A 22,801-nucleotide genomic window follows, 5' to 3' on the forward strand; every position below is an offset into this window, starting at 1 on the left:
AAAATTCAAAGTTTTTTAAAATTACAGGAAAAAAATGTTTATAAATTCTATTTGTCAATTACAAATTTTAATTGCAAATGAAATTGAAAATTTTTGAATTTTTAGAAAATAAAGGAAAAAATTTTACTTAAAAAAAATGTTCTGTAAACATCAATAACTTCTTTTTCAAATAAATAATATTTAATTATTATTATTTTTCCATAACAATTAAGATTTTAAAAAATTTTAAATTCAAACCTTTTTCAAATTATACAATTTAAAAAATATATTGTTATAAACCACGAAGAAAACGATTGCTCCGAGTCGAAGACTCGGCGTAATCTATTTCTTCATGTTTTATAATAATTAAAAATGATCGAGTGATAAAATCATTATTTTACAACATAAGAATTTTAATATTAATATTATAACTAGAAATTCAAATTTCCAAAGATTTTAATTTGAACCCTTTTCAAAATTCAATTATTTCTAAAAATTCACGCTCTAATGCCTTTAATATTCAATTATAATTCAAAATTTTAAGTAAAATTCATTTTTTAATCACTTTTTATTAAAAAATTTCTCGAAATTCAATTATTTAAAATTTAAATGCAATTAAAATAAATAATTTATTAAATAATTGAATATTTCTAAAAATTTAATTTTTATCAAGAATTTTATAAATATTTTTAAAAATAATTGAATCTTTTCGGTGAATTTAAAAAAAAAAATTTTTTAATAAATGCAATTTTCCATCATTTTATTTAAAATTGTATAAAAAATAATTGAAATTCTGCGATAAATTTTGTTATTTTTGAAAATAGTTTAATTCTTCAAACCAATTTTATTAAAAAAATTTTTTAAAGAATTGAATTCCTGTGAAAAATTTTATTTGTGAAAATAATTTAATTTCGGAGACAAATATTATTATTTATAAAAATAATTAATTTCTTGTGAAGAATTTTATTTAAATTTTTTTAAATAAATAAATTTCTCAGAATTTAAAAAAAATTTTTGAAAATAATTAAATTTTATAGAGAAATTTCATTAAAAAATTGAAAATAATTGAAATCGGATGAAGAATTTTATTAAATTTTTTTTAAATAATTAAATTTTTGTGAAAAATTTTATTTTTGAAAAGAATTGAATTCTGAAGAAAAGGTTTATTATTTATGAAAATAATTGATTTCTTGCGAAGAATTTTATTCAAATTTTTTAAAATAATTGAATTTTCATAAAAAAAATTTATTATTTATGAAAATGATTGAATTATTGCGAAGAAATTTATAAAAAATTTGTAAATAATTGAATTCCTGTGGAATTTTTATTTTTTTTAAAAATAATTAAATGTTCGCTTACAATTTTATTAAAATTTTTGTAAACAATTGTATTCTTTTGGGAAATTTTATTAAAATAGTAGATATTGAAAATTTTGAAAATAATTGAAATTTTGACAAGAATTTTATTGACATTTTTGAAAATAATTGAATTTTGGAGAAGAATTTTGTTATTTATAAAGATAATTGTGATTTTGACAAAAATTATTTAAAATTTTTGAACATAATTGAATTTTGTGAGAAGAATTTTATTACTTCTGAAAATAATTGAATTTCTGCAATCATTCAAATTTTTTTAGTGTTTTTAACTAAAATTCTTCTATAAATCAAATCTTTTTAATACCTAATTAATTAAATATTGACAAATTTAACTAATTTCCAAAAAATTTAAATTATTAAAATTTTTCAAAAATCTCAGTTTATTACAATTTCTAATTAAATTTATTCAAAATTGAAATTTTATAAAATTTCAAATTCAAACCTTTTGAAGTTCATTTATTTATGAAAATTGTAAACGCAACTGTTTTAAAATTCAATTAAATGGGAAATATTCAAGTAAAATTTTTAATTAATTAATTTCTAAGTAATAATTTTATGATAGTTCTTCAAGAATTAAATTATTTGAAAAGAAATTATTATCAGAAATAGAAAAATTTGAAGGTTTTGTATTAGAAATAGAATTCGTGTCGATTTCATAGTTTATGAGGCAAATAAAAAAGACACCAACATTCAGAATGTTTTTATGAATTCTAAAAATTTAATTTTTTTCAATACTTTTAATACAAATTCCAGATGTTTCCGTGTCCTAGAATGTATGATTATTATAGTTGTAATAGTATTAAAACTGTATTCGAATTCATATTTTATTTTTATGAAAAAAAATTAGAAATAAAAATTTTAAATTCTATTACTTTTAAAATTGCTAATTTTATTTAAAAATAAGTATAAGTAAGAAGTTAACCGAGCGCGTATTTTTGCTAGTGAGTTTTAATTTTTAGTTTATAAAAACATGAAAATAGGTTTATTTCTGTTTATTTAAGAAAAAAAAATTCTGAACTTGCTCAAATGAAAAAACTATTTTTTCGATATAAATATTTTTAAAAAATTAATTAGAAAACTATTAGAAAACAAAAGCGTAAAATCAAAATTTTGAAACTATAACCTTCATTTAAAGACTTAAAATTTTAGGTGCAAGTTTATTTAAAAAAAAGAGATAAAAATGCCTGAAGGGAAAACTGAGACAAATGTGGCGAAATTATATTCATTTAGTAAATGTAGATTTAACGATACTGGTAAATAATTGTTTGTAAATGATAAAAATGTGTGTTTCGCGAAATCAGTGGTTGCATCTTCGTGTGGTTCATTATCGTATATAAACAATCTCGTGAGGAGAGCTGGTGCATCATATATATTGGATGCTGAGGAAGCATGATGCAGACAATATAATGCGTGGAAGTGGTACAAACGTGGGTAGTGAACAGGGTGGCCCGTATACCACGCCTTGAGCATTTATCGTACTTTAGATTGTGTGTCGGTGATGTCATTGTGCAACTTATAATATATAAAGGAGTCGCAGAACTTCTGTCAGTGACGCTGCGAAGTCTCCCCAACGCACGACTTTATGAATGTGACGACACACATGACTATTCTCTCTCTGTCTCTCTCTCTCTCTTTCTATTTATGAAAAGATGAAATAGGGCGGTGCTGTATCCACCCCATTGGGAATTCTTACCCCAGAAACTACCACAAGTTATAAGGAAATTCCAATTTCATGTTTACTAAGAGTTTTGCGAATTTCTCTAAATCTACAAATTCACTTTTATTTCACTAAAATGGATTATATTTGGTTTAGATAAAATGTTTCACTAAAAGTATTTCTCTTTAAGCTTATTACAATTAAATCGTGAATTTTAAAAAGGGCTCAACTCTGAAAATCGTAAAAGTCATTTTTACATAACAATTGTTAGTGAAAATGACTTGCGATTTTCAGAATTTTGCTCTTTTCAAAATTCACAATTACTTTAGTAGAATATTACTAATTACCAAGTCTATCTGATTCACCAAATAAATTTAAAAAAAAAATAAAAAATTTAAATTTAAAAAAAAAAAAATTTTAATTTATTAAATTAATAGTCAAACTGTTCTATTGGCTTTTAATAAACAGGGTTGCCACAGGTTAGGGAAGTCAGGGAATTTAGAATTAGTTAGGGAAATCAGGGAAAAGTCAAGGATTTTTATTAAAAGTACTGGCAAAAATTAAATTTTTAGAATTTATAAGAAAATTCTGAATTTTGGTGTCTTTTTTGTTTGCCTCATAAACTATGAAATTGACAAGAATTCTAATATCAATCTTTAATGAATTTAAATACAAATTTTAAGACAAACTGATTACAGAAATTTAATTATATTCAAAAGTGATAAACTTCTTCGCAGAAATTCAATTATGTTCAAAATTTTTTTAAAATTCTGGTCAAAATTTTAATTATATTTATAAATAATAAAATTTTTCTCTGAAATTCAATTATTTTCAAAAAATTCAATATAATTCTTGGCAAAATTTCAATTATTTTCAAAAATTCCCCTCATTTTGATTATTTTTAATATCTACTATTTTAATCAAATTTTCCAAAAGAATTCAATTATTTAAACAAAATTTTAATAAAAATTTCACAGGAATTCAATTACTTACCAATTTTTTTTATTAAATTTCATCGCACCAATTCAATTATTTTAAATTGTTTAATAAAGTTTCCCGAAAGAATTCATATAAATTCAGAGAATTAAAAAAAATAGTTCTGAGAAATTCAATTATTTCATTTAAATTTTTCGAAATAATTGAATTTCTCAGAACTATTTTTTTTAATTCTCTGAATTTTATTATTTATTTTCTGAATTTTGTCAAAATTTTTTTTAAACAATAATTTTAAAGAAATTTTGACAAAATTCTATACAAAGATTTAGTTAATAAAATTGCAATTTTAATAAAATTTTCCTATTAGATACAATTCAATTATTTTCAATACAATTCTTCTTAAGAATTTAATTATTTTCACAAATAATACATTTTTTTAATGTAAATTCAATTATTTGAAAAAAATTGAAAAAAATTCTTCTTAAGAAATCAATTATTTTCATAAATAATAAAACTTTTCTCGAAGAATTTAATTTTTTTCAAAAATAAATTTTTTCACAGAAATTCGATTATTAAAAAAAAATTTAATAAAATTCTTTGTCAGATTTCAATATTGTTTTCAATTTTTTAATCAAATTTCTCGATGGAATTGAATTATCTTCAAAAAGTTTTAAAAAATTCTGAGAAACTCATTTATTTAAAAAAATTTGAATAAAATTCTTCTCAAGAAATTAAATATTTTCATAAATAATATTTGTCCCCGGAATTAAATTACTTTCACAAATACCATTTTTCACAGGAATTCAATTCTTTAAATTTTTTTTTAATAAAATTCTTTTTAAGAATTCAATTATTTTCAAAAATAATACATTTTTTTATGGAAATTCAATTATTTAAAAAAATTTGAATAAACTTCTTCGCAAAAAATCAATTACTTTTATAAATAATAGAACTTTTTTCGAGAATTCAATTCTTTTCAAAAATAAAATTTTTCACAGAAATTCAATTATTTAAAAAAAATTTAATAAAATCCCTCGTCAGTTTCCAATTATTTTCAATTTTTTAATGAAATTTCTCGATGGAATTGAATTATTTTCAAAAAATTTTTAAAAAATTCTGAAAAATTCATTTATTTAAAAAAATTTGAATAAAATTTTCCACAAGAAATTAATTATTTTCATAAATAATAATATTTATCTCCAGAATAAAATTATTTTCACAAATAAAATTTTTCACAGGAATTCAATTCTTTAAAAACTTTTTTAAATAAAATTCGTTTTAAGAATTCAATTATTTTCAAAAATAACAAAATTTATCGCAGAATTTCAATTATTTTTTTATACAATTTTAAATAAAATGATAGAAAATTGCATTTATTAAAAAACTTTTTTTAAATTCACCGAAAAAATTCCATTATTTTTAAAAATTTTAGTAAAATTCTTGATAAAAATTCAATTTTCAGAAATATTCAATTATTTAATAAATTATTTATTTTTGTATTTAAATAATTGAAATCTCGAGAAATTTTTTAATAAAAATTGTTTAAAAAATGAATTTTACTTGAAATTTTTAATTATAATTGAATATTAAAAGCATTAGAGCGTGAAATTTTAGAAATAATTGAATTTTAAATAGGGTTCAAATTAAAATCTTTGAAAATTTGAATTTATAGTTACAATATTCTTATGATATAAAATAATGATTTTATCACTCAAGTCATTTTAAATTTATTATAAAATATGAAGAAATTGATTACTCCAAGTCGAAGACTCGGAGAGATCGATTTCTTCATATTTTATAATAATATTCTTATAAGTCATTGAATTTCAAAGGTTTGAATTTGAAAATCTTAATTTCTATACAAAAATAATAATGATTAAATATTTATTTAAAAAAGAATTTATTTATGTTTTTGGGTAAAGAAATTCGTAAATTAATGTTATAGAATATTTTTTTTAATAGCTAATAATTTTTGGAGTGAATCAGAATATTTTTCAGGGTCAGGGAAAAAGTTAAAATTTTATTTGGAAATCAGGGAAAAATAAAATAAAATTTTTGTGGCAACTCTGATAAAATAAATCTACCAATTGTTAATGACATTCTTTTAGCAATTTCAGTAAGATTCTAATAAATTATATAATAAAATTGTTGCTAAATCTAGTGAATGATTTTTTATTCCACTTGAGGGTTTTTGGTTTCTTTTGTTTATTTTGTTATAATAAGAAAATATTTATAAATTTTTTTTTACTATGGATTTTTTTTATGAAGTAAAATAAATTTTCGTGTCCTTGGCATTTAAAATCCAAAAAAATGTTAATTTTATATAAAAATTGAAATTAAAATTAAAAATAAATATAAATAAAAATAAATAAGATAATAAAAAAATTAATTAAAATTAAAAATTTTAAGTTCATCAGAATTTTCAACTTTGAATTGGAATCCCCTAGAATCTTTTCGGAAATGCAATAAAATTGCAGTAAATTGTTTGTAAAAACACTTAAATACCTGTATAAGACCAGAAAACATTATTCTTTCAAGTGAAACTATTGTGGTTCACACAAAAGAGTGTAAAAATTCCATTGTGGTCGCGTTTTGTCCGGCGAAAATTTATACGATACCCATTGCACACTTAAACTCAATGTTGGAGAAAATAAATATGTTCGACTTTTCCTGGTCCTATATACATACGTGTATGCCAAAAAAAAGTAACAAAAAACGAAGTGTGAAAAGAAATCACACCATAAAACGACTTCCAAGTACTTAAATTATGCACAGTCTGATTCTCGGAGAATTTTCATTTACCCATTTCTTCTCATTTTTCTTCTTTTTTTTTCTCTGAATTTTTTTTTCATTCCATGTAATTCTGACATTCTTGAGGAGACATAAAAAGATATTGTTCAACTTATCTGAGATATTCGTATTATTAAATTTGAATGTTATTGAATCAGCGCTTCGCTGCCTTTTGATATTCAAGGAGAACAGGGAATATTACAACCTCGTATATTGAATTTTTATGATCAATATCCTGTTGGAATTCTTTAAAAAAAAGTGTGTCCATTCTTTCTTATTTTGCTTTATTTATATTGTTCGTTGCGAGTTTTTGTAATTGACTTTTTTTGATTAAGTTTCTTGTCAAAAAGATGTTTTATTAGTCAGAATTGAGAATACAAATTAGTTTTGTAATTGACTTTCGAATCGGTTAATTTAATAAAATTCTTCAACTAGCTTTTAAGTAAAAAAGAATATTTTCAGACAGACTAGAAATAAAAATAAATGCATTAATAGTGTTCTTAATTAATTAATCAACTAGAGTCTTTCGAATAATTATAAGAAAAAAGAGTCACTTATAGCCAGACGTGAAATAATAATTATTGAATTAATTTAGAAGTAAATCAATTTAGTCACTAAAAACTTTCAATTAGTAAATAGAAAAAGGACTTTTTAGTCAGACTAATAAAAATTACAATTCATTGAGTTATAAAACAATTTATTTATTCACTAAAAACAATTGATCAGTTATAACAAGTAGAAAAGGATATTTTTAGTCAGACAAAAAATACCAATTACTGAATTGATTAACTTGAAAAGTATTTTCAGTAAGCTGTAAACTAATTTCTTAAAATTTTTCCATTAGTTTCAAGTAGAAAATTATATTTTTAGTAGGGGAGACTGGAGCGAAAAGTTAAACTGCCAAAACCGTTACAATTCATTATCTTTCGAACGAAAATAGTTAGAGCATTGCAATTTTATTTATAGAAGGGTGTTATCACTCTAAATAAATGTCCGGAGTTGTGTGCAATTCTGTTTATTTTTGTGGTGTCAATATTAAAAGTTTTTTTTCAACCTACTTTTGAAAATTTGTTCGAAAAAGAAAATATCAACTTTTAAGTATATTTTTTGAATTTATTCTCATCGCGATTTTTTTAGATCCTTATTTGGGTCCCCTGAAGAGATACCTAAAGCTATTTGCTAAATGTCTTTAGTCAGATTTTTTATATTTGTTGTTAAAGCCAAAAACGCACCCTGGGGCGAAAAGTTAAATGTATTTTTACGTGTTGTTAAAAAATTTTTTTTTATTTTTCGTTTTTTTGGGTTTATTTGTTTAAAAATTATTTATTTGACATTGGGCAAGTACTCTGTCAAAAAATAAGCTGGTTAACGTGAAATAAACCAAAAAAAATTTTTTTTTTGAAATTTTAATTTTTTAACTTTACAACTATTCTAAAGCTTTTGTCAAATAAACAAAGATCTTTTATTTACTAAATTACTTGTTTACGTATACTTTAACTTATCTACTACTTAACACCTATCAGAAAATAGTTTTAGCAGGCTAAAAATAGAATTTAACTTTTTGCCCCAGCCATTTAACTTTTCGCCCCAGCATGGGGCGAAAAGTTAAAAAAACAAAATTTTCAAAAAAGGACAAAACATGTATTTTTTGCGAAAATATAAGGAACTTTTTTATTGAAAGTTGTTGAGGACAAGTTACCCTACAATATTGATATACAAATATTTGCATCTAAGCGGCTTATATTACCAAAAAAAAATCATTTATGCAAAATTTAACTTTTCGCCCCAGTCTCCCCTAGTTTGATTAGTTATGAGTAGAAAGGGACATTTTTAGTCAGACTAAAATATATGACAATTTATTGAGTGAAAAATCAATTTATTAACTAAAAATAATTGATTACAGGTTTACAGGTTTTCAAGTAGAAAAAATATTTTTAGTCAGACCAAAAATAAGGTTTACATTGAGTAAATTACGACTCTAGTTTATTTGCTAAAAACAGTTGATTAGTTTTATAAGTAGAAAAGCACATCTTTAATCAGACTAAATAGTAAGTCTCATTTAGATGAATTTAGAGTTAGATAAATAAAAAATATTTTAAATATTTGTAAGGAGATTGGGATATTTTTAGTCAGACTACAAAAATTAAAAATTAAATAAATTTTTTTTTTTTTTACTAAAAGCTTATAATTAGTTTTAAGTAGAGGAAGCAATTTTTAGTCAGACAAAAAATAAAATTATTTTATCATACTTGCGAGTTAGCTAATTAAAAATCGAACATATGCAAGTAGAAGAGTACATTCTTAATAAAACTGGAATTAATTAACTTGCGTATTCAATAATTCACTAAAATCTTTTAATTACTTTTTAGTAATAGAAGACGTTTTTAGTCAGACTAGATTTAAAAATCACCTAATTAATTCTTTTGTAAATAAGTTAATTATACACAATTTTTCAATTTAATTAATTATAATTTTTCAATTAATTTAAGTAGAAAAGTAAAATTTTTAGTCAGACCAGGGTATCGATTATGTAATTTCATTTTTACTTTGACTTTCATTTGCACTTTCACTTTAAAAAATAATTATTTTACCTTTCAATTCCCCTTTTCTAAACTTTTGTATTCACTTTTGTTTTCACTTTGATAGATTTTAACTTTCTCTCTAAATTGGAATTAGTAAAAATCTTTACTAATTTGAATTAGTGACTGACTTTTTGCTTTTGAATTAGAAACTTTTACTAATAAATAGTTATTTCTATTTATTTAATAAATAGTTAATTTTTTAGTAAAATATACTAATTGAAAAGCAAAAAGTCAATTACTAATAATTCTAATTAGTAAATATTTTTACTAATTCAAATTTCGAGAGTTCACTATCACTATGAACAAATCAATCAAACTGAATGTGAAATTGAAAAGATAAAATAAAAATAAAAATTACAAAAAAATGTTCTAGTTGCGAATTAATAAAACTGTCTAAAATCTTTAAAGTAGTGTGTCCAAGTAGAATCTTACCTTTTTAGTCAGACTGAAAATAAAAGTCAGACATTTCTTTGATACCAAAGAATTAATTCACCTAAACGCGATAACTGAATATATTTTCTCAAAATTTTATCATCATAAGAGAAAAAATCCTAATTTAGTCAGAGTAAATATAATTTTATTTCAATTCTCAGTTGATGCTAACAATTATGTCCGACTATAAAGGTTTTTTTCTACTAGCTAGACTAAACTTTTCTTTCTACCGAAATTTTAATATTAACAATCTTAAATTTTCCATTTTCAGAAATAAAAACCATTATTTATTCTTTGATGATTTTGCAAACAATAATTTTCCCCCACAGAAATCATAAAATTTCAACACATACAAAAGACAGAAAAGGAAATTTCGCAACAGGTATAAACACAAAACAGTTTAGAATCTGCAACTGACATTGAAATTCCATGTAGCTACTTGTTCGCCAGCCGATAACACTTCAACTGATGCTGATACTATAGCACCATGTCAAAACTACCACAAATGCACTAGGCACTAAATGGAATCTCTTTGAACTTAGGAATAACACACTCATATACGAACCGACTCCAGTGAATCGATTTGTATTCCTGCATATTACATGCAGTCATACAGTATATAAAACTTTGATCTCCAGCAAAAAAAAAAAAAAAAGAAAGAAATCTCGTTTCAAACCAACGGAAGAGACGGAAGTGGGTTATATATTGTAAAAAGGAGCATAGAATGAAATGACTCACCTCATCCCACATGCAAAAATATCGGAGGAAAGAAAGAGCAGGGTGAGATCTTATGATTGATCCGCACAAGAGGGCGTTATAACCAGAAATTAAATTCACCGAAAGTAAATTGAATTCGCAAGATCCCGAGACCAAAGGATCTAACGAACCAAACAATCAGATTCCACCTATATCAAATAGGGGGGTCCTCTCTTCTAAGCTCCATAAAAAAAGGAGAGTGGACTGCCGGCTTTTATCTCTCAAAAATTGCATTAAACTTCAATTTTATCACATATGCTGCTAATGAAAATGCAGCATCAATAATTTTCATTAAAATAATCCTCAAAATTGGGAATATTATTTCCTCTTTCCACAGAAAATTTTAAAAGTTAAAGGAAATATTATCTTAAGTGGGGAAAATTTACCTCAAGTGGAATTTACCCTGAAAAGTTATTACTTCAGGAAAAATCCATCTTAACCCCTTCACAGTCCAGTGAAAATGAAGTTTTTGTGCCATAAATGTTCAAAAAAAAAAAATTTTTTTAAAAAACATGACATTGTCGTATTGTATGTTTTTGGGGTCACTGAATCAAAATCCATGGTCAGAACTTAAAAATTCAAAATGGCGGCTTCAAAATGGCGATCAAAAAAATTTTAAAGTTAACGAATTCCTTAACTTTAAAATTTTTTTAATTGCTATATAGAAGCCGCCATTTTGAATTTTGAATTTTCGACTACACAGATTTGTATTCAGCGACCCTGAAAACCCCCGAGTTTTTTAGGCAGTTTCGTTATCTTAAAAATTTTTTTTGGTCGCCATTTTGAATTTTGAATTTTCGACAACGGATTTGGATTCAGCAAACCCGAAAACCCCCGAGTAATCAATGAAGGGGTTAAGGAAAATTGAAATTAAGGAAAGTTTACATTAAAGAAAATTGACATAAAAGAAAATTTACTTAAGAGAAAATTTACCTCAAGGAAACTTTAAATTAAGAAAAGTTTACCTAGCCGAGGAAAATTTACATAGACAAGGGTTTACCTTTAACGAATTTACATTAACGATAGTTTACTGTAAGGAAAATTTTCTGTACTGGAAGTTTACCTTAAGGAAAGTTTACCTTAGAGAAAATTTCTTTTCACAGAAATCTATCTAAAAGTCAATTTACCTAAAGGACAGTTTACCTTAAAAGAGATTTATTTTCAGGGGAGTTTACCAAGAGGAAAATTTACCATAAGAAAAAGCTTACCTGAAGAGTAGTTTATTTTAAAGGAGTTTACGTCCAGAAAAATTTACCTTATGGGAAATTAATCTTAAAGAAAGTTTGACACAAACAGGTTTACCTTAAGGGAAGTTTACCAAAAAAAAAAATTTACCTTATGGGAAGTTTACCAAAAAAAAAAATTTACCTTATGGGAAGTTTACCAAAAAAAAATTTTACCTTAAGGGAAGTTAGTTTTTCGTTGATAAATTTTACTCAAAGGGAAGTTTACTCTAAAAAATTTTACCTTAGAGAAAGTTTACCTTAAGGTAAACACCTTAATAGAAATTTAAATTAAAGGTCGTTTTTCGTAAGGAAAAAATTTACCTTAAAGAAAGTCTGTCTTAATAGGAGTTTACCTCTATGAAAGTTTACCAGAAAAGAAATTTAACTTAAGGGTAGTTTACAGAAGGAAATTTTACTTTGAAAAAAATGTTTCTCGGAGAAGATTACCAAAGAGGAAATTTTCATTTGTTACAGACTACTCTAAGGTTAGTTTATTGGAAGGGGCTTTCCTTCAAGTAAACTTGAGGGCTCAAGATAAGTTTACATTGAAGGTAAATTTTATTAGTTTACCGTAGTGAATATTTACGGTAAGGAAATTTTACTCTAAGGAAAATTTACTCTAACAGAATTTTTCCTTAGAGAAAATTTTACCTTATGGGAAATTTGCATTAAAGAATTTACCTCCAGAGATGCTTACCACAATGAAAATTTACCTTAAGGGAAGTTTACAGTAAAGGAAATTTATTTTAAGAAAAATTTGTCTCCGAGGAAGATTACCTCAAGGGAAATTTATATTTATCGTAGTTTACCCTAGGAATATTTTCCTTAAGAGAAGTTTACCTCAAAGGAAGGTTCACATCAAGGAAAGTTAAGGTTAAGAGCAATTTACCTTAAGGAAAGTTTGCTTTTCTTGACATTATAAAATTTCACTATAAGGGAAGTTTACTAAGTTTATTTCAAGGAAAATTTACCTTAAGAGTAAATTACCGAAAGGAAAAATTACCCTATGGGTAAATTACCGAAAGGGGTAATTAACTTAAGGATAAATTATCCAAAGACAAAATTACTGAAAGGGAAATTCACTTTCTGGTTTACCTTAAGTTTACATTAAGTGTCAACCTAAAGGATTTGCTTTATCTCAAAAAATTGTCCTCGAGAAAAACTGACATCAGAACTTTGAGAGAGTAAATAAATTGTTTTTTTGCTGATATTTGAAGAAGTACTTGGAAATTTTTTAAGCGAAAATCTTCCAATTTTATTGGATATCACCACATAAAAATAGGGTCAGAACTACAGACAAAGTCAGTCTTTCAACATATAAAATCGAGTGAGACGACCTTTTCCTGCCGTTAAATCGGAAAGCTTTTCATGTCCCTCTCCCTCTTTTGGAGGCAAGTGATTTTTTTCCCCACTTTAGAGGAAAAATTTAGCAATTCTATATAGCACCAGGTGGTTTATAGAGTGTTCACGATTTTCTGAATTACCGAATTACAAATTAGATTCTATAGGCGGAACCAATTGAAAACATTCCTCCCCTATCTTCGTATTGATGATAAAAGCCTCAATATACAGTTAGATTTTGTTTTTTTAAAAAATACGATTTTGAATTGTAAATTAAATTTAATAAATTCCAATTGAGAAGAAGATGGGAAAAATATTTTTTTTTACTGAGAATGGAATTATTTTAGTAAAATAAATTAAATTTACATGAGAAATTTTTTAATTGAGTGGATTAAACTATTTTTTAACTAAATTTTTATTTTTATCTAAATACCAAAAAAATTATTTGCATTTTTTAATTAAACAAAATTTTCTGCTTATGTAACGAAACAGTTCAAGAAAACTTGGGTCGGTTGATTAGGTAGTTAATTTTTGCTATTAAGACAATTTTTGTCAGATATTTTAATTGACAATTTCCATATAAAAATTTTTGTCAAATATTTTAATTGACAATTTTCATATAAAAATCAGCTCTCCATATTGAAATAGACAAAATAGCAAAATATATTGTTAAAAAATTCCTGCTAATTAATTCTTATTTCTAATGCAACGCAAATTAAAAATTGGGTTCCGCGATGCTTTCATACAGCCCTGACGTACAATCGATACCATCACAATTACAGCGCATGCGCCCCCCACCAGCGATCGGTCAACTAGGAAGGGAGGCCCCGCCCCTTTTCTCAGCATATAAAAGCCTAGCGCGGAGCAGATAATCAGCAGAGAACAGAGAACAATCCTAAAGCAAGTCTATCGCAAGGGTTTTTCCGAGAAGTTTGTCAATTTACCAAGTCAGATTCGGCAAACTTATTTATTTTAATTAATTATTTAATTCTTATCGAATTCTGTACGTCCTCTTAGAATAAAAGAATTAAGAGTACAAAATTAGAAATCTGAAATCCTTCTTTCGCATACAAGCGGAAAATGGCATTTTTTGTTTACCCTTTTTTTCCTTTAATTGCAAACTCTTCAAAGAAGAACAAAAACATGAGATTTTATCAGTTCACATGAATGAATCAAGCGTTTATACGTAAATAAATGAATGGCATTTCCCTTGTAGCGAATTCGAAGTATAGAACCGAAATGGACACGAATTTGCACGAGCGCGTGTGAGAAAGATGAACGTGTGTCCATCGTATTCACAACCAAGTGGTCACTGTGACGAGTTTGCTCGTTGAACACAGAGTATTGTCAGTTGGGGTTGCGTGCAAATATGTCTCGCTCGTGCTTTTGACGGCACGTACGCAAATGAATACTAATTTGCGCTCAGCTTCCCTGCACGTGTCGTTTCTATTTTATTTTTTCCCCTCACCCTCATCCATTTTGCCTAATTGTAAATTTCTGATTGGTAACAAGCATTAACAAGACTTATTAATTATGTATTTCAGTTTTCTGTTTGAGAAAAAAAAATTGAAAATAATATTCCTCTTTTGATTGTTTTTTTGATTTTCCTGATAATAGTGGAACATTGTCAGGATTGGAACCTTAGATTGTCATTGGACCGTAGTCAGGGTAGGAGATACAGGGTGCAAAAAAAACAGTTTTTAAGTAGGAACACTAGTTCAAACGGTGGTCCAACCTTGACTATGTTCACCAACTAGTGTCAATTTTTCTTAATGTTTTCTTGGATTCTTTTTTTTTGGAAATTTCTTTTCTCTATGGACAGGAACAATCTTGGAAAATTGAAAGAGAGATAAAAAATTTTCAGTGTAAATCAAAACGGAATATCGAGTTAAATGAAAAGTCAGTCGTCCGCACGGATGATCATGGGACGAGAGGGGATCCTTAACGGAGGGTCCCCGGACAGAATCCTGGACTGGAAGAAATTCGCTTTTCGTTGCGGTTCATGGCACTCCTTTCATATTTCCCTTCGAGTGCTTTGGCGCTTTAAAAAAAATCGACCTGATTCGCGAACAACAGTTGAAACACATTTCAATTACGCCGATTTTCATTCACATCAATCATATTCGCGCAAAATTTTCATCTCAATCTGTGCGAATGAAGTTATTTCAATCTGCAAATCCCTTTTTTAGTTCTCCTGAAGTGCTACGGCGCTGTGAAAAATTGAAGCTGAGTTAATTCAGGAATTCAATTTTAATTTTTTTTTAAAATTAATAATCGTCCATAAATCCCCTAAAGGTCCGTAAATTTGCTTGAAGTCCGTAAAAGTCAGTTTTTTCAAAAAAGTTAGTAAAGTTCGTAATTTGTTTGAAAAAGTACGAACGTCAGTAAATTATACAATGAAGATCAAATTCAGGGTTGGAACAGGTAAGGGAATTCAGAGAAAAGTCAGGGATATTTATAAAAACTACTGGAAAAAATTAAATTTTTAGAATTCATAAAAAAATTCTGAATTTTTGTGTTCTTTTTGTTTGCCTTATAAATTATGAAATTACAACGAATTTTAATACAAAACCTTAAATTTTTTCTATTTCTGACTACATTTTTTTTAAATAACTTAATTCTTTAAGAAATATCATAAAATTATTATTTAGAAATTATTTAATTAATAATTTTACTTAAATATTTCAAAATTAATTGAATTTTAAAACAGTAGCGTTTACAATTTTTAAAAGTAATTGAATTTAAAAAGGTTTTAATTTGAAACCCTGTAAAATTTAAATTTTGGATGAATTTAATTAGAAATTTTAAAGCACTAAGATTTTTGAAAAATTTTAATAATTTAAATTCTTCTGCAATTAGTTAAATTTTCTAATATACATTTCATTAAATAATAATAAAAATAATTGATTTATATAAGAATTTTAGTTAAAACCACTAAAATAATTGAATTTTGGAGAACTTATAAATGATTGCAGCAATTCAATTATTTTCAAAAGTAATAAAATTTTTCGCAGAAATTCAATTACGTTCAAAAGTTTAAAAAAATTCTTGTCAAAACTGCAATTATTTTCAAAAGTAATAAAATTCTTCTTCGAAATTAAATTATTTTCTATTCAATTATTATTCAATTATTTATTTGAATATCTACTCTTTTAATAAAATTTTTAAAAATTCATTTATTAGGAAAAATTTTAATAAAATTCTACGCTAACATTAAATTATTATTTTCATAAATAATAAAAATTTCACAGGAATTCAATTAATTGCAAGTTTCTTATAAAGTTCTTCGCAATAATTCAATTATTTTGATAAATAATAAAATTTTTTACAGGCATTCAATTATTTTCATAAATAATAAAATTCATTGCAGAATTATAATTATTTTTAATACAATTTTAATCGAATTTCTCGAAAAATGTAATTATTTTAAAAATTTTTTTATTAAAATTCGTCGAAATAATTCAATTATTTAAAAATTTGTTAATAAAATTCTTTATGAGAATTCAATTATTCAATAAAATATTTATTTCTGTATTTAAATAATAGAATTCTCGTAGAATTTTCTAATAAAAATTGATACGCTGTCTATCAAAAATTAATTTAAAAAATTTTCAATTATCACATTTTAAGGAGCAATAATCCACCTTTAATTTGTGACCAAGTAATAAAAATTTGGTCTAAAATTGTTCGAGTTATGAATTTTTTTTCGATTTATTTTCCAATTTTCGTTTTTCTGATACGGGCGGGTGGGAACGCTGTCTATCAAAAATTTATTTAAAAAATTTTCAATTGTCACATTTTAAGGAGCAATAATCCCCTATTAATTTGTGACCAAGAAATAAAAATTTTGTCTAAAATTGTTCGAGTTATGAAACGAAAATTGGAAAAAAAATTGAAAAAAATTCATAACTCGAACAATTTTAGACAAAATTTTTATTTCTTGGTCACAAATTAAAGCGGGATTTTTGCTCCTTAAAATGTGACAATTGAAAATTTTTTTAAATAAATTTTTGATAGCCAGCGTTCCCACCCGCCCGTATCAGAAAAACGAAAATTGGAAAAAAAATCGAAAAAAAATTCATAACTCGAACAATTTTAGACCAAATTTTTATTTCCTTGTCACAAATTAAAGGGGGATTATTGTACCTTAAAATGTGACAATTCTTCTTTTTCTAAAACAAAATAATAATATTGTTAGAAAAATTGTGATTCATAAACAAAAATAATGCAAAATAAATAAATTTTCTATTTCTTAATCACAGTTGTTTAACAATTTTCTAATTTTGTTTAGAAGTAAAGAACAAAAATCTGTATAATTTCAATTTGACAAAACATAATATTTAACAAAATTTTAGTCTTTGATGAAAAGACTTTTAAAAAAAAGACTTTTAGTTCTTTTATGAAAAGAAGTGAAAAAAATTCTAATGATTTCTATTTCTCATTACAATTTTGAATTAATTATAAAATAAAAATAATAACATAATAATGTAATATATAATCTATCTAAAGTTAACAAAAAACAAAAGTATAAACAAAAGACAACTTTAGAGTGTGAGGGACAGAAAAAGTGAATGAATGAAAGAACATTAAAATTATTATAGTTAATAATTTTATTTAAAAATTGTATAAAATAATAATTAGTATTTAATTAATTATTATTATAAAATATTAATAATCAGTTTAAAACTTTGCGCTTCTCTCGACGAGAAGAAATTTAAAAATCAGATAAAGTTCGTTATTGACTTATAATGAAAGTTTCCCGAAAGCTTTTTTTTATCATCAACATCATCATCATCTTGTCATGTTCGATGAGACGGCTGATTAGAAGTCAATGTCCGTCTTAGAGAGAGGTGTGTCTGGTCGTTTATGTCTTAACATAAGAGACCCTTTTGGCAATGCGCCAACTAAAGTTCAAGCTTTCATTTAGTCTCATTGGCTCCCACGTCTACTTTTCATCTCGCCGTCTCTCTCGCTCCTTCTCTCCTCTCATTTAGCCGATAAAACTTTCCCTCTCAGTCAAACACATTTCCACTACTATTTACAAATCATATATTCTATTTTCTGCCTTTGTCTAATGTTAGCGCCGGCACCGGCAGTGCGAGCGGCAAAACTCGAGTGCACTGTACTCGCGCGCCTGCATTGTCAGATGCAAATCATTAAATCTCGCGTGTGTATATTCATTTTTATAGATATATATTTCAATTCTTTATGTCTGTGTAAAGTCTAACTATGCTTCTTGTATTTTGCAACGTTATTTTACAACTCGTTGATACGAAACGAAAGAGGTAAGGAACATTATCAACAGTAGAAAATTTTACTATTTTAGTCAAAAGTATTTCTGGTTTTTAGTATTTACAGTATTTTTGGCATTTAAGATTTTTAGTAATTATTATTTCTCGTAATTAGTTCATTAATATTTCTTTATATTTCTTATAATTATTTAATTCTAGTACCTACTTAGTATTTTTATTATTCAGTGGGTATTTCTAGTAGTTAGTAGGTATTTCAGCCAAATCTCAACGATTTTTAATTTTTTCCACCATTTTGGATCCGCCATTTTGAAATTTGACATGCTAGGTGAAATCTAGCAGCGGATTCGAATTCAACTTAAAAAATTACGATAAAAAGCGTTCTTGCCTTTTTTAGCTCTCAAAAATTGACCTAAATTTGTTTACCTGTATTATTTATTAATTCTTTAGTAAATATTTGGTAACTATTTACTTAATATTTATTTATTACCACACTGAAAAAAAGTAGAAAAAAATTCAACTAACATTATGCAGTTAAATAAATTAAAGTTTTAGTTATGCCAACAATTTTTGTGTAGTTAGAATAAAAAATTACTAAATATTTACCAATTTTATAATAATTATTAATTATCAATTCAATAATTTATCTTTAAAAATTATCTATTTAACGAATAATTACTACAAATTTACTAAATATTTAGTAATTATTTAAGCAAAAGCGACTAGATTTTTACCAAATATTTACAGTAATTATTGTATAATAATAATAAACATAATAATTAATTACATTTTTTAATTCAATTATGGACATTATTATAGAGCCCACACAGTTCGGTAAATATTACAGGGTTGACACAGGTCAGGAGATTCTAGGAAAATCCAGGGAAAGTAGAATTATTCATGAAAAAAAGTCAGAGATTTTTATTAAACGTAATGAAAAAAATTAAATTTATAGAATTCATAAAAAGACTCTGAATTTTAAGGTCTTTTTTGTTTGTCTCATAAACTATGAAATTATCAAAAATTCTCATACAAAACCTTAAATTTTTTCTATTTCTGACAATAATTTCTTTTCAAATAACTTAACTCTTGAAGAACTATCATAAAATTATTACATATAAATTATTTAATGAATAATTTTACTTAAATATTTCAAAATTAATTGAATTTTAAAACAGTTGCGTTTACAATTTTCGTAAATAGATCAACTTCAAAAGGTGTTAATTTTAAATTTTATAAAATTTCTCAATTTTGAATCCATTTAATTAAAAATTTTGAAGAACATAGATTTTTGAAAAATTTTAATAATTAAAATTCTTAGGAACTTAATTAAGTTTTTTGGTATATATTTAAATAATTATTAAAAATAATGGATTTATAGAAGAATTTCAGTTAAAAACATTTAAAAAAATTGAACTTTGGAGAAGTTACGTATATGATGGCACAAATCCAATTACGTTCAAAAATTTTTTTAAACATTGTTGTCAAAACTTCAATTATCTTTATAAATAATAAAATTCTTCTCTGAAATTGAATTAGTTTTAAATTTGAAATTCTTGGCAAAATTTTAATTATTTTCAAAATTTTTCCTTAACTTAATGGTTTTCAAAATCTACTATTTTAATAAATTTTTTTAAAAGAATTAAACTATTTAAAAAAAATAATTTATTGAATATTTGAATTTTTATAAAGAATTTTCTCAACAAATATTTAAAAAATTGAATTTTTTTAACGAATTCGATTACAATTGTTTTAAAAATAATTTAAATTCTGCGATGAGTTTCATTATTTATGAAAATAATTGAATTCCCAAAAAGAATTTTATTATTTATGAAAATAATTTAAGTCCTTTAAAAAAATTTATTACTTACGAAAATAATTGAGTTACTGCAAAGATATTTATAAAAAATTTGTAAATTATTAAATTTTTATGAAATTTTTATTATTTATGAAACTAATGAAATGTTTGCGTTGAATTTTAATAAAATTTTTCTCAATAAATGAATTTTTGAAAAAAGTTATTAAAATAGTTGATATTCAAAATCATTGAATTGAGAGAAATTTTTGGAAATAATTTAAATTTTGCCAAGTATTTTATAAATATTTTTGAAAATAATTGAATTTCGAAGAAGAATTTCATTATTTATAAAGATGATTAAAATTTTTTAAAAGAATTTTTTTAAACTTTTGAACGTAATTGGATTTCTGCGAAGAATTTTACAAAAAATTTGTAAATAATTAAATTTCTATAAAATTTTTATTATTTATGAAACTAATGAAATGTTTGCGTTGAATTTCATTAAAGTATTTATTTTTGTATTTAAATAATTGAATTCTCTTAGAATTTTCTAATAAAAATTGATTTAAAAATAAATTCCAGTTAAAATTTTAGATAATCGAATATTAAGAGCATTATAGCATAAATTTTTAGAAATAATTTAAATTTTGAAAAGGTTTTAAATTAAAATCTTGTGAAAATCGGAATTTTTCATTCTTTTAACTAACAATTCTGTAGAATTAATTTTTTTTTTTTAAAAAGTTCAATTAAATTTTTTTTTAAATTAATTGAAGTTTTTATTTTCTAATGTATATTTAATTCAAGAATTTCCGAATAATCGAAATTTCGTAAAATTGAAATTGAAATCCTAAAGTTTTCATAGTTTTAACTAACAATTCCGTACAATTAATTTTTTTTTTAAAGTTTAATTGAATTTTTTAAATTTAAAGAAAAATTTTAGTTAACCCCTTCACTGTCACTGACCTCTATAGCAGCACAAAAATGTCGTTGTCAAAATATCAAAATTCAAAATGGCGGCTTCAAAATGGCGACCAAAAACATTTTAAAGTTAACGAATTCGTTCACTTTAAAATTTCTTTTGGTCGACATTTTAAAGCCGACATTTTGAATTTTGAATCTTTGACTACAGATTTTTATTCAGCTTCAGATTTTATTTATGGCACAAAAAGTTTATTTTCACTGGACTGTGAAGGGGTTACAAATTCTAGAAAATAATATTTGAATTGATGAAAATAATTTTGAACAAGTACAATATTCTTATAAAATAAAATAATAATTTTTCCACTTGGTCATGTTTTATAAGAATATTCTTATAAGTTATTAAATTTGAAATTTTTGATAATTTTAATTCTTCCGGAAAAATAATAATGATTAAATATTTATTTAAATAAGAAACTTGGTCAAATTTATATTGAAAATTTATAAAATGTATTCAGAAATAAATGAACTTATTATAAAATTCTTATCTTCTGGAAGTATAAAAAATTTCCAGTACAAAAATGGTTAAAAATTCCTTACAATTAAGATTTAGTATAGTAAAAATTACTCTACATTATTTTTTCCTTAAATATTTTCTAATATTTTTGTTACTTCCTGGTAAATTTTATACTGCGATCTGTTCGAGAGCGTGCTGCACTCATATATCTAAACTAAAGTGATCATTAAATTTATCTCTGCTTTCTCAACGTAAAACTAAAAATATCCTCCACAAGAATACAATGTTGATCAAAAATGTACAACAATATTGATTACAGTGATCGATAAAATTTTTTTTTCTTACAAATAAGTTGCTTATTTATTATGCATATACACATGTATAAGTCTCTACTATGTATATATACAAGCCTGCGCTAGGTAAATACATAGACAAAAATTATTTATCGTCCCTGGGAGGTCAAAAAGTTTTACGACACATAAATAGCTTAATAAAAATGACTCGCGCAAGCTTGTTGCTACATCATTTTGCTTTTGAATAGACACGATAGCCACTGAATATGAATTATGAACGACCATATAGTTATTGAACTGCTCTACTAATATGTGCATGCAACTCACATATATAGAAGAATTGCGATGTATATATGCATATAAATACTCTGGTAGACGTCTTCTAGAAATACCCTTTCCCATTTATATATATTATGATCGGTTATGATCTCAGTTATGGTTACTGTCGCGGATGCCTCAAAGTGTACTTTTGCTGGACATAGTTGCAAGTTCTATAACTGCGCTCCGCTATTATTACCCGGCAAACTGATTTTTATTCTTTTTTCTTCTTCTCGTTTTCTTTCTTTTTCTATCTCCGCGAGACGAGATCCACTGAAAGTTTTCTTCGAAAGGAAGTAAAAGGAGAAAAAAAAGTTGAGAGAAGTAAAATCAGAGGAAACATTTTGTATAAAGGGAACAGAAAACTTGATGAAATAGCAGAAAGATTGGTGTTTATAAATCGTGAAGTAAAAAAAAATGCCAAGAGACGATAATGCGATAATAACTGATGGAGAAGTTAGAAAATTGCGTGAAATTGGAAAAAATTTTTTTCTAGTAAAACTACGCGGATGTGGTGAATTTTTGTAGGTAAATTTTATCGCGAAAGGAAGTTGGAAACAAAAGTGATTTTTCTAATTTAAAAAAGGAAATTTTACAATTCTAAAAAGGTTCATCGGTAGTTTTTTTATGGAA

The 22,801-nt window shown here is 24.6% G+C and overlaps 2 protein-coding genes across 5 annotated transcripts in view; one reads left to right on the forward strand and one right to left on the reverse strand.

The window, feature by feature from the left end:
* Nucleotides 1–22,801, forward strand: part of LOC122503810 (protein sprint) — a 324,848-nt gene that overhangs the window by 147,033 nt on the left and 155,014 nt on the right. The window contains exon 1 of one of the 4 annotated variants that reach the window (XM_043614525.1): nt 18,290–18,360. The exons of the other annotated variants lie outside the window; for them this stretch is intronic. Within the exon in view, the coding sequence (XP_043470460.1) occupies nt 18,305–18,360 (56 nt within the window). The 5' untranslated portion in view covers nt 18,290–18,304. Of the gene's footprint in view, nt 1–18,289; nt 18,361–22,801 lie in introns of those variants that run through there. 4 annotated transcript variants of the gene reach the window in all.
* Nucleotides 1–22,801, reverse strand: part of LOC122503812 — a 282,660-nt gene that overhangs the window by 99,866 nt on the left and 159,993 nt on the right. The window lies entirely within an intron of this gene.

This window comes from Leptopilina heterotoma, unplaced genomic scaffold, assembly GCF_015476425.1.
Source record: "Leptopilina heterotoma isolate Lh14 unplaced genomic scaffold, ASM1547642v1 Lhet_27, whole genome shotgun sequence".
Taxonomy (NCBI): domain Eukaryota; kingdom Metazoa; phylum Arthropoda; class Insecta; order Hymenoptera; family Figitidae; genus Leptopilina; species Leptopilina heterotoma.